The sequence below is a fragment of the Camelus ferus genome, chromosome 16 (assembly GCF_009834535.1).
Source record: "Camelus ferus isolate YT-003-E chromosome 16, BCGSAC_Cfer_1.0, whole genome shotgun sequence".
NCBI lineage: Eukaryota > Metazoa > Chordata > Mammalia > Artiodactyla > Camelidae > Camelus > Camelus ferus.
The window spans coordinates 26,322,564-26,349,252 of NC_045711.1; the positions used below are offsets into that span (position 1 = coordinate 26,322,564).

The 26,689-nt window shown below is 52.6% G+C and overlaps 1 protein-coding gene across 3 annotated transcripts in view; it reads left to right on the forward strand.

The window, feature by feature from the left end:
* The window catches only part of SDK2 (sidekick cell adhesion molecule 2), a 246,430-nt gene that overhangs the window by 162,525 nt on the left and 57,216 nt on the right, over positions 1–26,689 (forward strand). For all 3 annotated transcript variants that reach the window (XM_032456926.1, XM_032456928.1, XM_032456929.1), the window contains exons 6-18: positions 3,356–3,467; positions 5,295–5,485; positions 5,628–5,711; positions 7,225–7,419; positions 7,946–8,062; positions 9,665–9,832; positions 10,823–10,925; positions 16,397–16,573; positions 16,906–17,042; positions 17,622–17,769; positions 21,404–21,544; positions 23,178–23,359; positions 23,976–24,091. In XM_032456926.1, the coding sequence (XP_032312817.1) occupies positions 3,356–3,467; positions 5,295–5,485; positions 5,628–5,711; positions 7,225–7,419; positions 7,946–8,062; positions 9,665–9,832; positions 10,823–10,925; positions 16,397–16,573; positions 16,906–17,042; positions 17,622–17,769; positions 21,404–21,544; positions 23,178–23,359; positions 23,976–24,091 (1,871 nt within the window). The remainder of the gene's footprint in view (positions 1–3,355; positions 3,468–5,294; positions 5,486–5,627; positions 5,712–7,224; positions 7,420–7,945; positions 8,063–9,664; positions 9,833–10,822; positions 10,926–16,396; positions 16,574–16,905; positions 17,043–17,621; positions 17,770–21,403; positions 21,545–23,177; positions 23,360–23,975; positions 24,092–26,689) is intronic.

The window sequence follows — 26,689 nt, forward strand, 5'->3', positions numbered from 1 at the left end:
TCCTCACCACCCTCCTGGCCTCTGCCTCCCAATCCCATCTGTCAACCTCTCCATTACCAGGCACCCACCCCGGGCCAACTTCCAGCCCACTGTCCAGCCTGTAAATTCTTAGCGATCTGCCTCTGATCTAACCTCTCCCAATCAAATCTGCCTCTTCTCCCCCTAGCAGGGTTGGAAGTGGGTTTCATCTCATACACCAGCTCTGGTCCATTGTTGGCACTGTGTCAAGAAGGATTCTGAGGACACATCTGGGCTCAGCCAGGAAAAGCTCTGTAACCAGTCCGCACTCTCTCCTAGAGGCCAAGGAGAGTGGGGTGGGGAAGGGGCAGCAGGTGGGCCAGGCTCTGCCACATCTGCTCTGTGGCTGTCCCCCGCACCCCGCCCTGTGCTCTGAGGGCCACCCAGTGCAGCACCCACATTTATCTCCAGCTCCTCTCGTTTGTCTCTCCCTCACTCACACAGTGCTCCTTTTCTGGAATGCTCTTCCTTCCAGCTTCTCTGCGTTCCACTCACGTTCCCCCATCTCCTGAGTCCCCAGGGAGCACTGAGGCTCTGCCTCATCTCCTGTAGCACGTGTGTCCTCTGTCCCTCCATCAGGAGGCCCCGGAGTGTCTGTGACTTCACCTCCTGGTACCTCTGGGTCCATGACTTGGTCCACGGCAGGTCGAGGGTTGGGGGAAGAAGCAAGGATGCCCCTCCCCGTACAGCACAGGCAGGCAGATCCCCAAGGAGGGACTGTCATCTATTGAGCACCTACTGTGTGCCAGGTACTCTGCTCTGAGCACCTACTATGTGCTGGGCACTCTGCTCTCATCCCAGAGCATCTTAGCCGCCCCCACCAGGACCTCCTTCCAAGCACCTGTCACATGCGTCTTTAATCTGCTACACATCTAAGCTGGGTATCTGACTGCCTCCCACACTGTGCACACCGTGAGGACGTCCCCTGCCCATCTCACTTGGTAGGGTCTTTCTGGTGCCTGGCATGCAGCCCAGCAGGTACTGAGCCCTTGTCCCAAAAAGACTCGTCGAGTCAGGGGCCGAACCCACACAACCCTGAGAAGCAGTGATTTTTATCCCTATTTTGCTGCTGAGAAAACTGAGACTCGGGGGGATGAAGTGACCAGCGAGAGTCACACCCAGGACGCCTGGGGCAGAGCCAGGATTTGAATCAGCTCTTCCTGACCCTCAGACTGTGGCCGGGGCCCCTCCCCTCGAGCCCCGAAAGCTGCCACCTGGACCTGGGCAGGACCCCATGGTCCTTGATGGGTGGCAGTCTCCCCTCCACCCCTCCCAAAGCCAACAAGCCAGCCCCGAGCCCCGGGGACAGCCCTCATATTTTTAAACTCCGAGGGCTCTGTTTACCCGGCTACACCGTGGGGCTCTAACTGTCTGTCTCCTCCTCGTGTCCCATTAATCTGGGCCGTGGTACCTACGCACCCCGGCATGTCATAAACCACGCGGAGCACACTTTTATGGGTTCAGCCATATCAGCAGCTTTCAATCCGATCGCTCTTCACGGCCGCCTACATGAGGCTTTTATATTGTTGCAATTATTTTGCTTTATATGCTTCCTTTCTTCCCCCCTTCATTTTACTTTATTTTTTACATTGTATTCCCGTTCGACCTGGGCCTTTTCCAGCGAGGCCTGGAGGCCCGGCGGGAACCAGGGGGCAGCAGCGGGGCTCTGCGTGACTTCCCCATAAAGGACGTCCTCTCGCGGCTGCCCCGGGGCCGAGCGCGCCGTCGTGGCCCGCCACCTACGGAGCCTCCTGGAAAGGGGCCAACTGGATGGATTTGTCGTGAGAGCAAAAGTCCTTGTGGTTGTATTTTCGGGAGCCGTGGAGCAGGTGTACAGAGATTGTTGGAGTTTCTGCCAATATCGGGCAAAGCTAAGAACCTGGCCGCTCCTTAGAGAACTTAAAAAACAGAAAAGGCAACACTCCTGCCTCTTTTAGGAGAGTTAGGGATATCATCTTGTTTTAGTGAAACCAAATCCTGATAAGTTCTCTTTCATTTTAATCATTACACAATGACAGCTGTAGTCCCAGTGTGCTGGTCCACCTAACAGATGTCTTTGGGCACCAACTGTGTGCCCTGTGATACGGTGTTTGTGCTGGAGAGGTCGAGGTGGGCAGAACTTTCTTAGCGCGAGCTGCTGTAACAGAACCCCACGGACTGTGGGGCTTAAACACGGACATTTACTTCTCACAGTTCTGGAAGTCCGAGAGCAAGATACTAGCATGGGTGGTTTGGGCCCAAGGCTCTCTTCCTGGCTTGCAGACGGCTACCGCCTTGCTGTGTCCTCACGTGGCAGAGAGACAGTGCTGAGGCCTCGTCCTCATCTTATCAGGGCGCTAACCCTGTTGGATTAGGGCCCCACCCTTAGGACCTCAGTGAACCCACTTACCTCTTAAAGACCCCATCCCAGAGAACCCAGGAGTTAAGGCTTCAGTTGGTGAATGTGGGGGGAGGGGTGGGAAGGGGACAGAATTCAGTCCAAAGCAAAGACAAAAGAGGCTCCTGCCTCAGGGAGTATATTCATTTCCCAAGATTGCCTTAACAAAGGACCGCAAACCAAAATTTATTCTCCCACAGCTCTGGAGGCCAGAATTCTGAATTCAAGGTGTCAGCAGGCCCACGCTCTCTCTGATGGCTCTAGGGGAGGGTCCTTTCCTGCCTCTCTGAGCCTCTGGTGGTGGCTGGCAATCCCTGGTGTCCCTTACTTGTAATTCATTACTCCAGTCTCTGCCTCCGTCTTCACCTGGCCTTCTCCCCCCGTGTCTGTGTCTACATTTCCATCTTCTTATAAGGACACATCATGTTGGACTTTGCACCCACCTGCATGCAGTAGGAATTCATCTTAACTTGATTACACTTGCAAAGCTCTTATTTCCAAATAAGGTGACATTCACAGCTGTAATGGACATGAATTTGCGAGACACTGTTTAACCCAATATAGGAGTTTGCGTTCTGGTGGAAGAGGTGGAAAATGAAGGAGTAAGGCAACAGGATACATGCAGGTGGAAGGAAGGACTTTGAAGGCAAAAAACCAGGACACAGGGATGTGGAGGAGGACATGGCTGTGTTACAGGAGGAGCTGGGGAGGCCTTGAGGTCTCCGGTGGGCTCTCCCTGGACACTGTGTGGAGACACATCAGCAAAGGAGGAGGAGAGGTGGGAGGGTCCCTAGGGTCAGGGCCTGGAGGTTCGGCTCTGGGGCGACTTGGACAGTTGCCCCACGGCCACCTGCCCCTTCCATGAGACAAAGGCCCCCTGTGGCATCAGCCTCCAGTGGGGCAGGGGCACAGATGGGATTTCCGACCTCTGTTCCCAGCTAATGCCTGTCCTTTCCCCAGACGTAGGGGGCCCTGCAGACCCCATCGCTCCAACCATCATCATCCCTCCCAAGAACACCAGCGTGGTGGCTGGGACCTCGGAGGTGACCATGGAGTGTGTGGCCAACGCCAGGTGGGTAGTGCCTCCCCTGCCCACTCTAACTCGGCTCTGAGGAGACCAGTCGGAACTCAGAAAGGTGCAGGAATACCCCGTGAGGACCCGTGAAAGACGATGGGGTGTTTAGACTGGAGGAGGGGTGATGGGTGGGCAGGTAGCAACTGTCAGAGGGAGGCAGGCAGGGCTGGCTCGTTCTCTGTGTCCCAAGAGGAGGGACCAACTTCGAATGGAAGTTACAAGGCATCAAATCTCAGCCCAGGATATTTGGGGCAGGTGGGGGATCTGCTGACTCCCACATTCAGAGCAGCCTGGAGAGGGGCCAGTTGCCTCCATCAGCACTGCCCTCCTTGCACAGAGACGTGGGCAAGAGAGAGGTGGCCCGGGGAGACAGTTCACGTGATGGACTTGCAGGAGGGCAGACCTGGGGTCAGGTGCCAATGTGGCCCCTTCTGAGCCGTTTACAACCCTCACTTCTCTCACACAAGAAACAACTAAATAATTACTGCACTTTATCATGTGTGGACACTGTACTAAGTGCCCTCCCACAAAACCTGCTTTCTCCCAATAAATACCCAGCATAGGTGTCACTACCCTGAAGCCCAGAGAGGGCAAGCAACCTACCCAAGGTCACCCAGCTGGCCGATAGCACGAGGCCTATGCTCACTGCTGTGCTCTGGGCCTCAGCGTCCTCAGCTGTAAATGAGAATAATCTAGGACCTGCCTCAGTGGTGAGACATGTTAGGTAGGATGCTGAGCCTGGCCTGACCCGACACCTCTGAAGTGCTCCCGAGAGATGATCCGACGTGATCGGGTGGGTAGTGAGACCAGTGACCCCGAGGTCACCTCCAGCTGAAGATTCCCGGGGACCATGTCCCTGTAGCAGCATTTTTAAAGGTGCACTTCTCAGAACCTGAGTCTCTCACCAGGATGGGAAAGGCCACCAGGATGCAGCAGAGCACATTAAGGGCACAGAGAAGGGGGAGGGCATAGCTCAAGTGGTGGAGTGCATGCTTGGCATGCAGGAGGTCCTGGGTTCAATCCCCAGCACCTCCTCTAAAAATAAATAAACCTCATTACTTCCCTCACGCCCACGAAAATAAAATAATAAATAAAACACGTTTTCAAAGGGGCATAAAGAAGACCTAACGTTCGCACCAGGTTGCCCAGACTCACCCAATCACGGAACCCCTGTTTCAGGGGACCCCCATGGAACTAGCATGGACCCCACTCGGGCAGATCCGCCCTTGGGAATCCACCAGGGGCCTAGACAAGAGAGCCGGGCAGACCCAATCCCGGGGTCCCTGGGGTGTCAGGGTCAGTGATGAGGGAAAGGGGCCAACTCGCACCCTCACCCCTCTCTCGAAGCTGGGGGTGGGGACCCGTCTGCCTCTGTTTCCCCATCTCCAAGCTTTGGCTGTTGCTCTCAGTGTCTCCTTGTGGAGAAACAATTCTCTCAAGTTTCTCCTCACTGTTAACACTTTCTATCCCCTGATTTACATCTGGATGGGGCACGCACGGAGAAGAGCAGAGCAGAGAGATGCTGGACAAGGCTGCTTCCTGCTCTCGGGAGTCCTGGGACATGAGTTACCACTGGGGCTGGGTCCTGTCCCAAGGACTCCCCCGGCGTGAATACACCCACCCTCACCACAACCCCCGGGTGGGCACAGTTGCCCCCATTTTACAGACAAGGAAACTGAGGCCCAAAGCACTAAAGGACTAGCCTGACTACTTGCACCTCTAAAGTGTCAGGGGCCCGGGCAAAACTCCTCACCACGCCCTGCCCTGCTTCTGGGGCCTCTGGAAGTCCCTGTGGCTGAATGCCTGCCTCCCTCACCCCTGCAGGCCTCTGATCAAGCTGCACATCATTTGGAGGAAGGATGGGGCACTGCTGTCAGGCGGCATCAGTGACTACAACCGCCGGCTCACCATCCCCAACCCCACGGGCAGCGACGCCGGCTACTACGAGTGTGAGGCCGTCCTGCGCAGCAGCAGCGTCCCCTCTGTTGTCCGTGGAGCCTACCTGTCTGTGCTGGGTGAGACGGGCTGGGGCAGCTGTGGTTCCCGCAAGGGTAGGGACAGCATGGCTGCAGCCTACGTAAGGGGTACCCTGACAGTGGCTATATCAACAGGAGCATGGCTCTGATCCCCTCCCCTGGCCCTTCCTTCCTCCTGCAGAGCCACCCCAGTTTGTCAAGGAGCCAGAGAGACACATCACTGCGGAGATGGAGAAAGTGGTGGACGTTCCCTGTCGGGCCAAAGGTAACATGGTGGCGTGGATGGAGAAGGGGGGCAAGTATTCCCAGAACTTCAGCCTCTCCTGTCCCTGACACGGACTTTTCTAAATTCCATCTCCTTCTCCGGGCATGATCACTGAGCAGAGAGTCAGTCTGGCTGTAAGCAGATACCCCAGGAAACAAACAGGCCAAATTACCGTAATCTCGGGGCTGGAAATCAACCCCGTGTTACCATAACTCGAGGGTAACAAATGAATCCAAATTACCGTAATTTCAGGATAGGTGACAGACCCAAATGGCCCATAATTTGAGAGTTGTAGACAATGCCAAATTACCGTAATGTCAGAACTGCTGGAACTTGGGTGCATCTCTGCCTGGTTTCTGGGCCATTTTGCTTCGCCTCTCCCACCATTTCTGCTTAAGCCTCCCTTGTTAGAGTTCCTGGAGAATTTCTACTTTCCCCATCCTCACCCTCCGTCCTTCTGGTTCAGCTGAGCTAAAAGGCACCCCGAAACCAGGGTGAAGCCTGGGACAATGGGACGACAGGGGAGAGCACGCAGGACAGGGGATGGTCTAATGTTGAGCACGGAGGAAAATACAGCCCTGGCAGGAAGGAGGGTCCAGCGGAGGGGATAATGACTCCCGTTCCGAGATCACACAAGGGGAAGACAGAAATCCATTCACGTACGGAACAAACGTTTTTGGAGGGCTTAACCGCATGCCAACATTATTCTCAGGGCTGGAGAGACACAGAACGAACCAAACAGCAAAATCCCTGCTATGACAGAACTTAGGTTCTCACCAGGGAGGCAGACAAACCGATAAACAAATAAAGATACCTGACTTCGTTTCATCTGAAATGCCATGGGTTGTAAGGAGCCCCATTATTTTATGCGGCACTAAGAAAGAAAAAAGGCTGCCAATTAAATTATGACATGCTGTCGATTGTAAGACGCCCTGATCTCAGAGACGTTACAACGTGAAAAAATGTGCCGCCTGGAGTGAACGAAACACGGTGTGATCGGATATCAGGGTTGAAAGGGACCAGGAAGGAAAACTACAAGCAGACTTGGGGGGCACAGAGCCATGGGGTGGTCTTTCGAGTGGGGTTTGGGTTGCTTCTCTGGGGAAGTCACATTTGAGCAGAGACCTAGTGGGAGAGAGGGGAGGGCCAGGGGTCAAGCCGGGGCTCTGTGGTCACGTGGCTTTAGGAAAATCCAGTTGGAGGTTCCCAGACCGCACAAAAGACTGCTAAATGTTGCAGAAAAATGTATGTTATATATAACATTTGTTCAATCCAGCAAATCCAAGTTAAGCTAATCCCCGGATCTTGTCAGTTTTCTTGGAGCGCCTGCTATATAAGAATTTGAGAATTGCCACTTTCAGAACATCCTCCTCTCCCAAGACCAGGAGTGGCACCTCTGAGAAGGGTCTGGAAACCAAGACACAGCAGGGACCCCCGCCTCGAGGACCTGCAGCCCCAGCCCCCGCCTGAGCGCCCCTCAGAGGCGGCTGACGGCGCTGCTTCTCTCCCCCAGGGGTGCCGCCACCCTCCATCACCTGGTACAAGGACGCAGCCGTGGTGGAGGTGGAGAGGCTGAGCCGCTTCCGGCAGCGCGGCGACGGGGGCCTGCAGATCAGCGGGCTGGTGCCCGACGACACGGGCATGTTCCAGTGCTTCGCCCACAACGCGGCTGGCGAGGTGCAGACCTCCACCTACCTGGCCGTCACAAGTGAGTCGGCCTTTCCTGCCCGGCCCGAGTCCCTCCCACCCAGGACGCACTTTCCTCCGAGCCAGGGACCTCTGCATGATGTGGAGACAGGATCCCAGAAGGCTGTCCCTCAGAGCCAGGTGGCCCAGCCTGTGACCCCACTGTTTCCGCAGTCTGCACTGTTTTTTCTTTTACAAAATAGAGGCTTGATTTCATGTTTAATGAAGGATGAGTCGCATCTACCTTGACCTGGAGGGTGTGAGTTGCCCCCAGGGGCACTCCATTTCCCCCAGATGGAGGCTTAAGAAGCAAGGTTGGGCAGGACGGGTGTCACCTGGGTCCTTTCACGGAGCAGGGGGTGAGGGGAGCCCTCGTGGGCCTTCCGGGCTTCTTCCTGATGCTGGGGCCCTGTCAGAACACCTGCATTCTTTCCTACAGAGGGACCCACACCAGCGGGAGTGGCAGGGCAGGACGAGGACCTGGCCCTCTGACTGTGGGGGGGTCCTCCTGGGATGTGGCTAAGAGGTCCCTCTGTCTCCATTTGCAGGCATCGCCCCCAACATCACCAGGGGCCCCCTGGACAGCACAGTGATCGATGGCATGTCAGTGGTGCTGGCTTGTGAGACTTCGGGGGCGCCTCGGCCAGCCATCACTTGGCAGAAAGGTAGGTGGTGCTGATCTGCTTTGGATAGTGTGGCCATGGGACAAAGTCTAGGGCAGTCCTAGAGCTTAGTTCTGGAAACCAGCCAGGTTGGGTTTCCCATGTACAGTTGAGGAGGTTGTGCACTGCACAACCCAAGAGGGGCTCTTTCACAACATGGGATGTACCACATGACGCCTGACTGGGCTCAAGGCCCAGCTCTGCCTCTTGTGAGACCTGTGACCTTGGGCGAATTATTTACTCACGCTGAGCCTCAAGGTCCCCATCTGTAAACCGGGGAACTCCACAGATAATAGCTGTTTGATGCAATATCGCGGTGGTGGTTGTTAGACAGGGAGGAGTCTGTACCTCCTCCCCAGGCAGCTCAGAGGGCTCCAGACTCCAAGCTGTCCACCCAGCCCAGCCACCATGACCCTGTGTGCCTTCTCCACCACTCTGTGTAGTGCATTCACCTTCACAACCTCCCGTGGACATACACACACATCTGTACACGCAGTCACTCCCTGACACCCCCAAGCCTCTGCTCAGGTGAACCTTCTCCACCAGACTCACCCAGCCCCCAGCCCCCAGGCCCTCTCCACCGCCCCTCCCTGCTTTATCTTCCCACCTGCTAACCTACAAAATCATCTGCGTATTCATTTTGCTTATTCCCTGCCCCCTCAACCCCCACCACCAAGTCAGGGCTGTCGGTTTGGTCCGCTGCTGTCTCCCCAAGGCCTAGGACAGAGGCGGACCCATAGTAGTTGCTCAGTCAATGTTTGGGGAGCAAACATAGGGCGCCCCCAGGCGCATGCCAGACCCGGAAATAAACACAACCACGCAACACACTCCCTCGTTCAACGCGCCTGCGCACGTGTGCACAGACATGCTCACCCACAGCTTCCACATGGAGAGTCCCCTCTGTCGAGGCGGGGGATTTTCTTTAAAATAGGTACAATCACAAAAATTTGCACTGTCAGACTCACTCGTGCACAAGGCACATCTCTCCCCTTCCCCCCTCTCTCTTTCCAAGCACTGGGCCTCCCCAGGTCCCACTGCAGAGGGAGGTCTGTCCTGATCACCCGACTAGGGCTGCCCCCACCCTATGTGTCTCCCTCCACTCCACCCCCACTCCTTGCTGCTCCCACCCGTCACTTTCCTCCACTCCCCTGAAGGTGACTCTAGAAGCGTCCTTCCTTCTGCAGATGCCCGTCACCACCTTGTCAGAGCCGTCTGTCCCCTCCCCCGCCCCCAGCCCAGGTGCCAGCTGCCTCCGAGGGCTGTGCCAGGCTGCTCAGGAGACAGTCCTGGCCTTCTCTGGTGAAGGGCAGACAGCGTGGAGGGCGGAGAGACATCGGGAGACCCAGCTCTGGCCGCCCGCTCTGTGACCGTGGGCCCTTGTGTCTATCACCAAGTCAGGAACCATCCTGGTCCTTACCCCCAACTTCCCGCCCCTCAAGCTCCTTCCAGCCTTTTTAAATCTGGGAGCCAGCCTGAGATCACCCTGCCCCAGAAAGGCCGGGGAAGGGTGGGAGTGCAGTCTGGGCATGGAGCAGTGTCCCGGTGCCCGGAGGGCTGCCTGGGCGGCCCCGGGGCAGCAGCCTAAGCCCACCCCGTGTCCCCCAGGGGAGCGCATCCTGGCCAGCGGCTCCGTCCAGCTGCCCCGCTTCACACTCCTGGAATCCGGCAGCCTGCTCGTCAGCCCCACGCACATCTCCGACGCCGGCACCTACACCTGTTTGGCGACCAACTCTCGGGGGGTCGATGAAGCCTCGGCCGACTTGGTCGTGTGGGGTGAGTGTGCAGGGGGAGCAGCAGTGCTTTACATGCCCGTGGGGGAGGGGGCCGCCAGCAGAGCCCACCTCACCGCACGTCTGAGCATCTGTCCGACCGCCTGGGTGCTTCTTCTAAGAAAGACCTGGACCAGTTTTGCAGAGGAGAGGGAGCAGGTGGATGGCCCCCGGGGGATGCCCCGTGTGCAAGGCTCTTGCCGTGCTTGGCCGAGCTGAGAGAAACAGTGGGGACGGACAGCTGTCTTCACAGACTTCAGGGCAAGGATCAGCACACTTTTCTCTGTAAAGGACCAGATAGGAAATACTTTAGGCTTTGTGAGCCAGACAGGCTCTGTCACAGCTCAGCTGACTCTCCTATTGGGTGGAGAAAGCAGCCCGTAGGCCCTGCTTAACCCAGTGGGCGTGGCTGTGTTCCAAAACGAATGAGTTTGCCCGAACGGGCCACCGAGGGACTTGACCCCTGGGCTGTGGTCTGCTGACTGCTGCTCTGAAGGAATTTCTCAAGCCCCTCTGCCCTCAGACTGTACCCTTTGGGATCTGGCACCACACGTAGGTGTGGGCCACCATCTAGGCTGAGCGCCCGGGCCCTGGTGGGTGATGTGTTAGACCCAGAGTCAAAGGACTCTATTTTTACTCTGGCTGGACCACTAATGTGCTGGGATTACAGCCCCAATCAGCCTCAGATTTCCACTTCTTCATCCCTCTCGGGGGTTTGTGGGAGCAAAATTAAAAGACTCTTCTCCCCATTGCTATGAACTTGGCTTCCAAAAATGTAGGTACTGTGGAAGGAAGTTGTTTTTAACTTTCTGGGACATTCACAATGATGGACCAGTCCACGGGCCCCGTCTGCCTTCAATCCACCCATAGAATTCAACCACACGGCCCGGTTCACCTGGAGGACCCCCCCCCCCCATCCTCCACACCTGCATCTCAGCTGTCACTCTGGAACCCACACCCCTTCCCACCACGCTGTCTCCCTGCTGTCTTTCAGCCCGGACCCGCATCACCAAGCCCCCCCAGGACCAGAGTGTCATCAAAGGCACCCAGGCCTCCATGGTGTGCGGAGTGACCCATGACCCCCGAGTGGCCATCAGGTACTCCCTCTGCTGTGGCCCCTGGGAGGTGAAAGCGGAGGGGGGCAGCCTTAGAGGTAGCTGGTTGCTGGGCAGGTGTTCACACCAAGGAGGCAGGTGTCACCTGTGGAGACGCGGAACACTCTTGAGGGACCACTTACAGAGCTGGTGCGGGGCTGAGATGTAGGGGACACTGAGTATATGCCCGGGGGACTGAGCCAGCTTGAATTGAATTGAGCAGTGTCTGAGGGGAGAGGGGAAGGGGATGGAATGTGGAGAAACGGAGGCAAGAAGGGAAGGAAGGAGAAAGAGACGTCTGTTTGGGGAGAGATGGAGGCTCCGAGTTAGAGACCCCACTGCTAGCACTGCCCCCCCAAGTCTTAGACTGTCTGCCCACCAAGTGGACGGCAGAGGGGTCTGGGTCAACAGGTGTGGGAGCAGTGACAGGCTGGGACAGGAGAGGGCCCTGAAGGGACCATCAAAGGGACACATGTGAGGGGCAAGGGACCAACTGAGCCCCCCCACCCAGCACCCTCCGGGGGAGCCCAGACCTCCGCCAGCTGCTTGGCCTGGAGGGAACCAGGTCCAACTGTGTCAGCCACTGGACAGAAGCAGCCAACAAAGGCATCAAAGCTGGGCTCCCTCCCAAGTTTGGGATGAGGACACTTCCTGGGCCAAGCCTGGGAAAGACTTCTGGAACTAAAACCAGGAGAAAATTGGCCCTCCAGGCTCTCCCTTAAGCTCTGGATGCTGAGTGAAAACCTTCCCTGCTTCCTTAGAAATGAATATTCCCTCCGTGTTGCTTCTCTATTTTATGGGCAACTTCACTGCCGAAGCAACTGGCATGGAGGCTGGAAGGACCCAGCACTGATGCCACTCGGAGTGACGGCCCCTCCGCAACCGAGGCAGTTGCGTCCTGGGGCGCCACCTGGTGGTCACCAGGTATATGACAGCCTGTATGGCCACGCCATAGGGGACCCTGGAAGCCAAGGTTGGCATCAAGGGTACTAGACTTTTACACCAACACCCATCCTCAGAGGACCCCTCTCAGGCCCAGTTTAAGAAACACTTCTTTAAACATTAAACATTGGCCTTTTAGGGCAATCATGTGGTGCCAGCACCAATGCAAACATAAGCCTTCAAATCACGTAGATGTAGTTAGAACATGGTCCACAGATAATCCACACTATCCTTATTCCAGGGTTTATTAGATTTTTGTTAAAAAAAATTTAATATACCAACTGTAAAATGTCTTCTGGGAGAACCCACACAGTCCCCCCATAGAATACTCCTGTGGGTCTCAGACCCATATGTAAATAGTGGCTATAATTTTAGCATCCATTAATTGAAAATTTTCATAGTAACAAAAAGCTATATTAATTCAGTAAAACTTTAAAATAAATTGGCGGCAGAGGGTATAGCTCAGTGGGAGAGTGTGAGCTTAGCAGGCGTGTGGTGCTGGATTCAATCCCCAGCACCTCCATTAAATAAATCAATCAATCTGATTCCCTCCCCCAAAATAAATAAATAATAATTTTTTTTAATTCTTAAATAAGTTATAAAATAAATTGGTATTTTATTTATAAAAATGTTATTTACTAATACTTGGGAAATACCTGCACATTTTATTCATTCTCGAGACAAGTCTTGTGAACAGAGAGAAGCAGGGACCTCCTGCGATATATCTGCAGGCCCACGTCACAGGATCCCCAGTGAACTGGAGAAGGGAAATCACTGTTCCAGTTTACTAGGGGGTCCTTGCCTCAGAGTGGTATTACCCATCTAGGACCATCTTTTTTAGAGGAGGGAGAGAACAGAATGGGTCCCTCCTCCCTCCTACATCGGCAGAATCTGTGGCCACGGCCAGCCCCGCATCTCCCACCTCGGCCTGTCTTCCATCACTTGGGGGAGGGGAGCTTCCCTGCACCCCCCACCTTTTTGAGGTGAGTCTTAGGGGCAGGGTGGGCCCCAGAATTAGGTATTTTTGAGAAATCCCAGAGGTGATTTTGCTGTGTTGGCAGGATTGAAATCCCTGCTCCAGCTTCAGGAAACATACCAGGGGTTCCCTGAGCAGGCAGGCTAGAAAGGATGCGAACAACCGAATCAGACAAAAGTGACGGCCACTTAACAACCTTGGTTCCTCATCCTCAGACCAAAGCCAGGGTCCAGGGGAGGCAGCCTGGGCAGGTGCAGGTACCCTCAGGAAAAGCCTCCAGAATAACTCCAGAAGAAAACACTTCTGTTTGGTATCTGAACCCAGATCTAGACTGAATCTGAACAGTTCACTTTTAATGGTATTATTAATATTGACCTATATTGTTAGTGTTTTTCTTCTTATACAGCTACTAGACCTCCCTTAGAGGAGAACATAGAAAATGCCAGGAAGCCAAGGACAGTGGGGAGGGCTAGAGAGACAAGGAGAAGAGCAGACTGATCTGTGTTTCCTTCAACTAGAGGTAGTAATATCTGAGTGCCATTTTAAAAAGAAAACCTAGAAACACGACTGTTTTTAAATCTGCTTTTCCCCTAAGAACCTACGGTGAAACTCTTCCTCTGCCAATAAATAATTTTGCATAAATTCAATTGTATGAATCTCCAGTCATCCGTTGTGTGGATGCCACATAATTTGTGTCACCAGTTCCCTAATGCTGGCTGTTTGGATTGTTTCTAAATTTTTGCTAATATTAAGAAATGTCATTCAGCTTGTCCTTATAACTAAATATTTCCCCACATCTTTGATTCCCTGAGGAATAGCTAATATTATTTAAAGCTGAGAGGACGCCTGGAAACCATTCATCAAAATTGTTTACTAGCCAGCTGTATCATTACAGATTATTTGGGGAAATTTTTACCTTAAGTTAAATGTACTGATGGGTTTTTTTTTTTTAAGATTTCATTATGGAAATTTTTAAACATACCCCAAAGTAGAGAGCATTGTATCATCAACCCTCCTGTACGCACCTCTTGTCTTCAACAATTATCAGCTTTTTACCCATCTTGTTTCCCTGCCACAATTTTTTTTAACTGCAACATTTTAAAAGCAAATTTCAAACAGGTAATTTTACCTTAAAATATGTCAACGTGCATCTCTTACTGAAAAGGACTTTTCTTTAAGCATAAAAGCCATGTCCCTGGTCTCACTTAACACAATGAACAATTCCTTGATTTCTTCTAATTCCTGCTCATTTTCCAATTGCCCTGGTAATTGCAAAGGTATCTTTTTACGTTGGGTTTGTTTAAGTCAGGGTCCAAACAAAGCCTGCACATGGTGTTTGGCTGGTGTGTCTTCTTTATTCTACATATTCTACATTCTGTTTATTCTCTCCCCTCCTTTTTACTTTCTGTTTTCATTTTTGGTTTGTTTTCATGCAATTAATAAGTTGGAGAAGCCAGGTTCTTCTATAAGACAGAGGTTGGCAAACTTTTTCTGTAAAGGGCCAGAGAGTAAAATATTTTAGGCTTTGGGGACCACATAGTCTTTGTCACAGTTACTCAAGTCTGCGCCTGCAGCACAAAAGCAGTCATAAGCAATATGTAAACAAATGGGTGTATTCCAATAAAATTTTATTTATACAAACAAGCAGTGGGCCGTAGTTTGCAGAACATCCTGGCTGTAGAGTATCTCACATCTGGATTTGGCTAGCTGCTTTTTCACGGTGCGATTTACTTGTTCCTCTATCCATAATATTTCTAATTAGATTCAAGTAACTGATCATTAGATTCAAGTTCCGGCTTTTTTGGCGCTTGGCAGGTGGTGACAGATGCCCCGTATCCTGGGGCAAAGGGTATCTGCTTGTCTTCCGTTGTTTCTTAAGCAGGAATTACTCTCTGCAGCTTGATTTACTTTGAAGTAAAGTTCTACCTGTCCCGTCCATGCTGGCAAGGATGATTCTTTTCTCGATAAAGAGATAAATTGATGGTGATTGCCTTCGACTATTTGCAAATGCGTATAAAACCCTTTAACATTTAACTCGGCAATTTACCACTGAGAGTTTATCCTTGAGGAAATGATTTAGAATGTGGCAGATATGTTGCCCCAAGGATGTTCGTCACAGCATTAACTATAATAGTCAGAAAACAAGGAGCTCTGCTGGACTTCCCAAAATCCCAGGATCCATTACAGAGGAACTGTATTTGAAGCACTGTGTGGCTGAAGTGAACCATGGTGAGGAAATGTCACATTAAAAGGAACTTATGATATTTTCTGGGGTGGAAAAAATCGGCTTTAAAAATCAGGATGGATGGATGGGTCGCTAGATATTATTTATATTAAAAATATGTCGCATCAGGAAAAACACACAATGATGGCTAACTTATATCAATCCCGTACCACGTTTCAGGCACTATTCCAAGTGTTTGATATTAACTCTCACAGTCCTTGTAGCAATAATGTGAGGGGGGTGGTATTAATTCCACTGAGGAAACTGAGGCACATCCAAGTTAAACAAATATACGCAGGGTCACAGTGCTCGTAAGAGGCCAGGGCACCATTCCACCCAAAAATCCGACCCCCGAACCTAGTAGCACTGTGGTACCCTGCCCATGAGGACAGGAGGGAAGAGTCCAGAAGGTGTACCCTGAAATGTTCATCATGGCTACCCATTTGGGGAAGTGTTTTGTGTTTTCTCTTCCTTTTTCCTTTACTCTTTTCTTCTCTGTACCTGCTGCTTTACGGATTTATTTTTTTAAACTTAGGTTAAACGTATTGCAGGCTCATTCTAGACGTCTCTCACTCCCTAAACCCAGAGAGCTCTAGGACCCAGTGGCTCAGACCCACCCACCCTGTCCTCTCATGGAGCGCATGATGGGCTATTTGCAAAGCCCCCCCCCTCGCTCCTGCCCTGGCTGCCCTGCTCAGCCTTCCCCGGGGCGGGGGTGGGGAGCGGCCCCCTGCCCACACCTGACACCCTGTGTGCGTTGATGACAATCGTTGTATTTCCTCAGGAACAAGTCCAGAGAAGATATTTCTTATTGTCAGGCAGGGGCATGTGTGTAATTTCTCAAGTGCCCTCTCGTACTGACTGACTGAAGCTAAAGTGATTTTTTGGACACTAAAGTCAATTTGTCCCGGTGATGCATTGATCTAATGATTCCTCTCGTAAAACTAATTCCAAAATGTAGTCTAGGCGAAACCTTTCATCCTCTGCCCTGTAGTCATCTTTTAACCTCTTCGCAAGGATATCTTTCGCCCACTCTTTGTGTTGCCTGGCGATGGCTTCTGGCCAAAAGCCGCCGGGCTTTGACCTGGACCTGAGCTGAAGGTGTAAATGATGGGCAAAGACCGGCCACGTTAGGTCCTGGACCTGGTGCCCCACCCCCCACCCCCGCAGGCGTGATGGGCTGCAGGAGCTCCCGCGCTGGCCTGGGGCTCGCCTCCTGCCCGCCGCTGGAGCCCCCTTCCCCAGACCAGCCCCGGGCTGAGCACACCCCCAGCAGCCCCCCGACCCCGCCTTCCCTGGCTCTCTTTAATTACCAGTTGTTCTTACTCTCAGGTACGTCTGGGAGAAGGATGGGGCCGCGCTGAGCATGGAGGGCAACCCCCGCATCCGCCTGGACAAAAACGGCTCCCTGCACCTCTCGCAGACGTGGTCGGGGGACATCGGCACCTACACCTGCCGGGTGCTCTCAGCCGGAGGCAACGACTCCCGCAGCGCCCACCTGCGTGTGAGGTAGGGGCAGCCCGCCCAGGCCCCGGGGCAGAGGGGGCTCATCCTGGGATGCCACCCGGCCAGGGGTGACCTGGGCTCTCCCACCTCTCCGAGCGTGGCCAAGCATCCTCCAGGCTTTCCCCCAGCTCAGCGAGGCCACTGGCAAGGATGGGGAGTCTGGGTATGGCTTTGGACAAGTGGGCTCCAAAACCAGAGAGCAGACTCTCCAGGGAGATGACCCCGAAGGCCAGTTTTGTGGCTGAGCACAAGATGCCGCGGAAGCTCAGCCTGAGTCCTCGCTGTCACCGGACTCGCGACCTCACCAGCGGCCCTCCGGCATCTCTCTCCTCCAGGCAACTGCCTCACGCCCCCGAGCATCCAGTGGCGACTCTCAGCACTGCGGAGAGACGGGCCATCAACCTGACTTGGGCCAAGCCCTTCGACGGCAACAGCCCCCTGATCCGCTACATCCTGGAGATGTCGGAGAACAGTAAGGCTTCTCGCCGCTCGCGCTCCACCGACCGCGGCCAGGGCGCCGCTGGAGGCAGACCTGGGGAGGCAGCCCAGGGCTAGGTTTCAGCACCCACCTCCTTCCTAGTTCTGTGCCTTTGAGCAAACGCTGTGGAAGCCCCTGCCCCACTTCCTCATCTGCAAAAGGAGCATGTCCTGCTTGGGTCATGTGACAAGGGGACGAGGTGACACACTTGCTGGACACAGGGCTATCCACCCCAGAAGCCCCCAAGACCGTGGCGATTATTTTTCTTTTTATCCTCCCAGTCCCTAAGATGTGAACTCCAAAATTAGCAGGTGTAATTTGAATAGCGTTTTAAATATCGTTTGCCTAGAGCTCATCTAGGGCTCATCGATCTGAGGGGAAAAAAAATGAAAACATGAGTGCGTCTCAGTTCCCATGAGCCCTTGCTCCCTCCCCAGGACCCTCGCACCCACTGGGACACGTGGGCTAAGGGGACCCAGAAAAATGCCGTGCCCAGCCTCTCCTGGACCCCTGCTGGGACTGGGAGGTAGGAAGCAAGATGCCCACCCCTGCCTTCGTTCTCTGTCCCTGTAGATGCCCCCTGGACCGTGCTCCTGGCCAGCGTGGACCCCGAGGCCACCTCCGTGATGGTCAAGGGCTTGGTGCCCGCACGATCCTACCAGTTCCGTCTTTGTGCCGTCAACGACGTGGGGAAAGGACAGTTCAGCAAGGACACGGAGAGGTGAGGGGAGCAGACGTCAGTGACTCCAGCTGGTGGGGAGCTTGCCTGCTGCCAAAACCAGTATGGCGGGTGGGGCCCGGCTTCTCCTCTCTGCCCCCACTAGGCCTCAGTCTCCGCATCCGTAGGATGGGGGGAACAGTACTCACGCCCGCCTCACAGGGCTGTGGTGAAGATTAAATGCGATCATACAAGGCATGGGATAAGCACTCACCAGATTTAGTTGTCCCTCTCACTGAGAGCCACGCAAGTTCCAAAACTTACCCCCTTCTGCTCTGCGTCCCCGTCTGTGTTAAGTGGACATGGAGTTCCAGAGACACCTCAGATCGACCCAGACCCCCATCTCCTATCCCTTGCCCATCACCAGACCCCGTTAAGCCTTCAACAAAGCTTTTTTAAAATGATGAAAACTGAGTAAAAAAAAAAAGCAGTTCATCCATTTTTAAATGTCACACAGTCACACCCACTTCTGTGGGAGGTGAATTCTAGCCCCCCAGGCCCCCGTAGAATGAGCAGCCCCCTCTAGCAAGAAAGAAGACATCGAGCAAGAGGTCAGAATGACAGTGACACCAATCCCGTGCCCCAGAGCTGCGTGCTTTGCTCATTTCTTTGTTTTAGTTTCATGTTTATTTTTATTTTTTCTGGATTTATTGAGAGACAGTTGACGTACAGCATCGTGTAAGTTTAAGGTGTACAGCGTGCTGATGTGACATGCTCCTGTGGTGCAAAATGATTTCCCGCATGCTGTGAGCTAACACCTCCGTCCTGTCACATAATTGTCACATAATTAATTTTTTTGTGGTGAGAACATTTAAGATCGACTCTCTCAGCAACATGCAAGGATGTAATGCGGTATTATTAGCTATCATCCCCGTGCGGTACCTTCCATCCCCAGAACTTGTTGTTCTTATAACTGGAAGTTGATACCTTTTGGCCAACATCTCCCCCATCCCCCATCCCCCACCCCCCAGCCCCTACTGACCACCACTCGACTCTCTTTCTCTGAGCTCAGCTCTTTTAGGTTCCACATAGAAATGAGATCTACAGTGTTAGTCTTTCTCTGACTTATTTCACTTAACATGATGCCCTCATGGTCCATGTTGTCACAAATGGTAGGATTTCTTCCTTTCTCGTGGCTGAGAAATCTTCCATTGTGTATCCATACTGCCTCTTTGTTATCCATTCACCTGCTGATGGACACTTAGGTTGTGTCCATATCTTGGCTATTGTGAATAATGCTGCAGTGAACACGGGGGTGCAGATATCTCTGTGAGATCCTGTTTTCATTTTTGTGGAACGGATACATACCCAGAAGTGGGATGGCTGGATCACATGGTAGTTCTATTTTTAATTTCGGAGGGAGCCTCCATGCTGTTATCCTGTACCAGTTCACTCTCCCACCAAGTGCACGAGGACCCGCTTTTACCCACATCCTCACCAACCCTTATTATTTGTTGCCTTTTTGAGAATAGCCATCCTGACAGGTGTGACGCGATATCTCGTTGTGGTTTTGATGCGCATTTTCCTATTGGTGAGCGACGTCTGGCACCTTTTCGTGGACCTGTCAGCCATTGTATGTCTTCTTTGGAAAAATGTCTATGCTGCTCCTTTGCCCATTTTTAAATCAGGCTGTTTGGTTTTTTGCCACTGAGTTATTGCATCAGTTCTTTGTATATTTTTGGACATTAATCCCTTATCAGATGTATGATTTGCAAATATTTTCCCCCATTCCATAGGTTGCCTTTTCATTTTGTTGACTGTGTCTTTTGCTGTGCAGAAACTTTTCGGTTGGATGGAGACCCACTTACTTATTTCTGCTTCTGTTGCTTGAGCTTGTGCTTGTAGTGTCAAGTCCAGGAAATGACTGCCAAGATCAACATCAAGGAGTTTTTCCCTATGTTTTCTTCTAGGAGTTTTACAGCTTCAGGTCTTCAGTTTGTCTTTAATCCATTTTGAGTTCATTTTTGTGAGTGGTGTAAGACAGGAGTCCAATTGTGCTCTTCTGCATGTGGTTATCCAGTTTTCCCAGCATCATTTATTGAAGAGACTGTCCTTTCCCCATAAAGAAGAGTTAATATTGTTAAAATGGTCATATATTACCCAAAGCCATCTACAGATTCAATGCAATCCCTATCACAATTCCAATGGCATTTTCCACAGAAATAGGAAAAAAAAAATTCTAAAATGTGTATAGACCCACAAAAGATCTCAAATAGCCAAAGCAGTCCTGAGAACAAAGAACAAAACCAGAGGCATCGCACTTGCTGATTCCAAACTATACTACAAAGCTGTGGTAACCCAAACAGTGTGGCACTCTTACAAAAATAGACACATAGACAGAAGGAACAGAATTCAGAGCCCAGAAATAAGCCCTCACATAGATGGTCATAATATTTGCTAAAGGAACCAAGAAAGCACTGTGCTCTTTCAAAGATGCTCTTAGGTGTATAGGCAGACCCCTGGCTTGAATCACTCATTGTGGTTTTGCCACGGTTCCAATAAGCTCGTGTCTCTCTGGCTTTTGCTAGGGGGTTGCCACAGGGGCTGTGACCCTCTAAAAGGAGGGAGACGTGGCAGGTAACAGCCTGGCGTGGGGAGTGGTTACAGGAGAATTTATTCACTCACTGTTTCTTGAGTACCTACTATGTGCCTATAGCTGTGTTTGGACCATGAGAGGTAGTGCTGGGAACAGAATGGACACGGCCCCCATCCTTCAGAGCTACAAAGCCCCGATAACAGAAGGCCTTGAAGTGCAGGGGAGCCATCCTATAACTTCTCCAGCCCTTGAGTCTCGACTGGGTGACTGTGATTCATCTTCCTAATGAAACTTCACCCTAATGGCCCTGAGTCACCAAGAGAAAGGTTAAATTACCCTTACTTCAGGCTTTCCAAAGACATGGGAGTGTGCAGTACATTTTGGAACAGCTATCCATCAGGAAACAAAAACCATAAAAATATACAAAAAGGGAGAGACATCCATCAGAAATAATTAACTTTTGTTTTTAATGGATGCATGTCAGTTATGTGAAAAATACATGGAGGTGGAACACTGTCCCCTGGCAATGCCAGAGAAAGACACGCAGTAGCACTGGGCTGCAGAGGCGGGCAGGTGCTGAAACGCTCACCCACACGCCACGCCACCCCCACCAATGCCCCGCTCCAGCCCGGGCTCAGCTGGTTAGTAAAGAAACCCTAGTTCAAGTACACCGCCAGCTGGTAACTGGGAAGTGAGTATTTAACACTCTCGCTTCTAAAATACTCAAACGCTCATAATGTCTTCAGCCCTGACTGCAGCTTCTTTGATAAGTGGGAAACCAAGGCCCGTGTCCCTCGGCTGCACAGAAAATACACGCACTTGCTGCTCCACAGTGTTTTTAAAAGTCTTCTGTCTACGTTGTGTCATTCGAGCTTCAACCACTCATAAAGCAAGCAAATGGAGCTTTATTACACTGCTTTTACAGATAAACAAGATCAGAGAGGTTAAGTGACTAGCCCAGAAGCACACAGCAATTGTGCAGCATCATCCAGGGACAGAGTAGGGTGGGGTTCGGCCTCTTCATATCCCATTCAACTCCTGCATTTGCCCTTGAGACTAGGAGTGAAAAGGCCTGCCCACTCTTGGTGTTTTCCTGTCTAGGGTCTCCCTCCCTGAGGAGCCCCCCACAGCCCCTCCACAGAATGTCATCGCCAGCGGTCGGACAAACCAGTCCATCATGATCCAGTGGCAGCCACCTCCTGAGAGCCACCAGAACGGCCTCCTCAAGGGCTACATCATCAGGTAAGCGTCCACCCTAGGGACAGGAAGGGCCACCCAGACCGGAGGGGAAAGAGATGGGGGAGAGTCAGGAGTGGAGTGGAAAACAGCAGATTCACAGCAGGTCCTTCTCCATCTAACAAGGACCAGACAACAAGAAACGCCCACACTGTGGCAGGAAGGATTGAGGTTAGACATCTAGAAGAACTTCCAGCAGAGAGAGCCTTGAAAACCAATAGGAATAGTTAGAGAGGAGACACAATGTAGTCTCCTAAGGGCTGTGTGGATGGGCAAGTCGACCAGATGTCAGGGATACACAGGAACAGGGCTACAGGGAGACCGGTAACTATCCAAGCGGTCAACTACCTCAGAAACCAAGAATATTCCAGCGCAGGCCGGATTTCCCCAGGACAGACCATGAGTTAAAAACTGGGCCAAGAACTGGTTAAAAACTAGAAGTCCTTTCTTTGGTCCCTACTGCAAAGTGAAACCCAGTTACATAGCCTTTTATTTTTACACTGGACTGTGTGGATACTGTCCTGGTAAAACCTAAAAATGTATTATTAAGTTGTTCCTAAAATTTGGTATTCATAAAAGAAAATTAGCATGTTATTTGAAACTACTGAGAACTCTCATCAATATTCTGAACTCTGGCTGGCTACAAAATCCTAGGCAACTTCACGTGTCTCTTTCCTGCACGTGTACGCTCACAGCAGTGGAATTCTCGAATTTTGGAAGAAGTCACTGCTGGTTTGGCTGCTCCATCATCAGTTAATTTTGTTGTGGAATTTTGGTGAATCCTAAAGGGCGGTGGTTCTCAAAGCGTGGTCCCCAGCCCAGCAGCATCAGCATCACTTGAGCACTTGATAGGAATGCACATTCTCAAGTCCCGCCCCTAACCTGCTGAATGGGAAGCTTTGGGGTAGGCCCAGCGATCTGTGTTTGCACAAGCCCTTCGGGTGTCTTTGATGCACTCAAAGGCTTCAAAAACCACCGCTATGGGGTTTTTGAGATACATCAGAATAATATGGGGCTTCTAATTTCCCAATAATTAGACTCTAAGGTGTGTACTCATTGCAGTTCTCCTATGAGCTGTCCATCCTCCAAAGTCTGTCTGAACAGATCCCACTAGCCTGTGTTCTTTTTTCCAGTGGAAGGTGGAGATTAGTAGAGTAGGCAGTCTTGGGCATGTTTTTCTCTCCACCTGAGTGAGTGACTTCAAAAGAGGTGAGCCCATCTCCTAGAGGGAGAATGAAAATGAGCCCAAACTTTGGGGACCACACTCCCATCAATGGCTCCTCAAAGCGGAAACCAGTGAGCTCTTCCCAGGAACTCAGCATCCCTGGGTAGCCAGCCCACCACTGTCCTCCTCCCGCATCAAAAAGAATCCTCCAGACACATCCTCTAGACCCGTGTTATCCAGAGAGGTAGCCGTGGGAGAGTTGCAGCTATTTAAATTAATAAAAAATAAAAGAAACGACAAAGGTAGTTCCTCATTTGCACGAAGCACATTTCGGGTGCCAAACAGCCTCAAGTGCCAGCAGCTACCGTATTGGACAGCACAGATGTGGACCATTCCCACCACCACAGACAGTGTCCAGGGCACGAGGCCAAGCGGGTGACTCCGAGCCGCGGCATCCTGGCTTTCTCCCCTCAGGTACTGCCTGGCCGGGCTGCCTGTTGGGTACCAGTTTAAGAACATCACGGATGCTGACGTCAACAACCTGCTGCTGGAGGACCTCATCATCTGGACCAACTATGAGATCGAGGTGGCCGCCTACAACAGCGCCGGGCTGGGTGTCTACAGCAGCAAAGTCACCGAGTGGACACTGCAGGGAGGTGGGTGGGGCCCTGCACCCGTCCAGTCCTGACTGCCTTGGCCACGTCGCCCGTTTTACCCAGTCCCAGGCGGCTGCACGTTGTGCCCAGCTCCCTCGTCGTAGGGTGGGAGGGCTGAGGGGAGGATGAAGAGGTCGGGGGTGCACGTGACGAAGGCAGAGGCTTCGGGGCTACAGGGACCTGTTGCAAAGTTTCACGTTAACTGGATCGTGCGACAGCGCACATTGAGCATGGTACCTGAAAGCCGCCCTGAGCATGTTCAGATCCATCACTTTTATTTATTGCTGCACGAAGCACATTTCAAGTGCCCAACAGACACAGCTGCCAGCGGCTACCGTATCGGACAGCACGGATGTGGACCATTCCCACCACCACAGACAGTGTCCAGGGCACACGGCCAGGCAGGCTGACTCTGATGCGAGGCATGTGGAATAGACCGGACACGTTTTATTAAACCCAAACGAATCTACAGAAAGAGGGCGTTTCTTAAGGAGGAGCTGGGGGGAGGGGTGCAAAGCAGAGTCTGTAGACCCCGTGTGTTTCAGCTGCTTAACTGAGCAAGACAGACAGACTGTGCCTCCTCCACTCACAACGCCATCTCTTTGCTCTCTTCCAGTCCCCACGGTCCCTCCAGGCAACGTGCATGCGGAAGCCACCAACTCCACGACCATCCGCTTCACCTGGAACGCCCCCAGCCCCCAGTTCATCAATGGCATTAACCAAGGCTACAAGGTACGTGAGGCCCCTCCGTGCCCCTAGGATTCGCCGTCGGAGGCTGCAGACTGACAAGGCCGGGAGAAGGCGAGGGAGCGGGCAGGAGGGAGTTTCTGAAATGACTGGTTCAAGCCAAGTGGAGGACATAGGGCCAAGGCCATGGGCATGCGGGCTCTCTCCAAGGCCACACACAGGCCATGGGGAGTAGGGCCACTGGGACCCAGGACAAGGGTGCAGGTTCCACGCACAGGGACTGGGTTAGAAACAAAGCCAGGTATGTGGCAGGCCCAGGACCCCTGCATCGCCACGGCCCCGACAGAAAAACCCGGAACCCACCTGTGACCCCCAAGCGGCAGGCTGATGCGCATCCTGCTGGTCGTGTGTCCTCGGGCTGGACTAGGACTGGGACTCGGACAGCTCGGATTACCGGCCCGGCCCCGCCTCTTGCTTGCTCCCTGGACTCGTCCTGTAATCATCTGAGCTTCCTTCCTTCGATAAATAGTTATCAAGCCCGACTGTGTGCAGCGTTCCAGCTGCTGGGGAACCGGAGTACATTCTGTTTCCTCGCTTAGGCTCATAGCTGATGATCGCTTCTATTCCTCGGGGTTGTGTGAGGAGTGAATGAGAATATTTGTAATTTTTTGAGCAGAATGACAAACATATAACAAGCGTTTGGAAAACGGTAGTAACGGCAGTAGGGGTGGCTTAGTGGCTCTGGCTGCCCTCACGTGGCACCACAGGCTGAAACAGCGGACATGTATTTCCTGACAGTTCTGGAGGCCAGAAGTCCGAGGTGGAGGTGTCGACAGGGCGGGCCCCTTCTGAGGCCTCTCTCCTTGGCCGGCAGACGGCTGCCTTCTCCGCATCCTCACGTGTCTTCCTTCCCTCTGTGTGTCTCTGTCCAGATTTCCGCTTCTTATAAGGACACCAGACATACTGAGTGAGAGCCCACACTCATGACCAGCATTTTAACCTAACTGCCTCTTTAAAGACTAGCTTCAGCGGGGAGGGTGCAGCTCAGTGGTGGAGTGCATGCCTAGCATGCACGAGGTCCTGGGTTCAATCCCCAGTACCTCCATTAAAAATAAACAAACAAACAAACAAACCTAATTCCCCTCAACAAAATTTTAAAGAAATAAAATACATATCTGGGGGTTGGGGGCTATAGCTCAGGGATAGAGCGCATGCTTGGCATACACGATGTCCTGGGTTCAATCCCCAGTACCTGCATTAAGGGGGAAAGATTTTTTTTAAAGATTATCTCCAAGTAGTTCTGAGGTCCTAGGGGTTAGGAACTTCAACATAAAAATTGGGGGAAACAATTCACCCCATAGTAGCCGTAATAGTAGTGGGGGGTGGGGTGGTGACTTTGCTGTAATTGTGACTGTACCAAAAGTCAAGACTTCTAACTACCCTTCCCGGCATCCAGACCTTGAATCCCACTCCTGGGTCTCTCCTCTCACCCCAGAGGAGCTCAGAGCTGACCTCCCCTAAGAGCACAGGAGATGAACAGATCACACGGTGCCTGATCCAGGCCACGTGCTACAGCTGCACCCCAGCAGTTCGCAGGTGCTGGAGGAGGACGTGGTGGCCCCCTCCAGATGTGGGAGCGAGGCAGGGCATTTGCAGGGCGTGTCACCAGGAAGCCAGCCATGCAGGGGAGAGAACGTCCCAGCTCTGGCTTGGAGCCCAAGGATCTGGTGACCTCACGGTGACCACAGACACTTTGGGAAGATTTCCACACCCTCTCTGTGCCACGTTTGCCCGTGTGCAACCACTCAGATTATTTCAGCCTGAGCCATTATTACTACAAGGTGGATGGGGGCTGGACAGGAAGGGGCTGAGGTTAAATCACTGAGAGAATTTTCTGCTGGTGTTTCGAGTTGAGAAAGGAGGGATGGTCCAGACCTGGAGACAGGGCCACCTCACTCCCAGGAAGGTGCAGCACCAAGGCTGGGCAGGGCCTTCCCGGGCCAGGGCCAGACTGCAGGCTGTGTTGCTGGCTGGCTGGAAAGGCCTCCTAATTGGGACTCTGGGGGAAGGCAGCAGAGGGAAGAGGGAGGCCCACATTGTGCAGAGGAGCTGAGCTGGGAACAATTAGCTACTTGCTGCCAATTCTAAGTTTTCTCCCAGACTGGGGAGGGCTGGGCTGCGGACTTCTAAGACAAATGGCTCCCAGAGGGCCAAGAAGACCAGCTAAGTGGCTGGGACCATTAGGGCAACGACCCATTATAACCCAGACCTAGAGGAGGTGCAGAAACCCACCTGGCTGCCAGATCTAATTGGTGCCCAGCACCCAACAGCTGCTCTCTAAAAGTCAGCAGGGATGAACCACCCAGACAGCTGGAGCAGAGGAGCTGGTGAAAAAGTGAAAAAGAGGTCACGCTTTCAGGGCGCTTTTTGCGTACCAGGCAGGATGCCTGGGCTTCCCTCCCATCGTCCCCTCATGCAAGCCGCACAGGAGCCCTAAGAAATGAGTCTTGTTATCCTCACCCCATTTTACAGAGGAAGAAACTGAGGCTCAAGAGGCAAGTAACTTGTTCAGGGTAGCTGCAGAGCTCGGTTCAACCTCCAGAGCCTGCCTCTTGTCTTGAATTAAAAAGAGAATGTCACGTG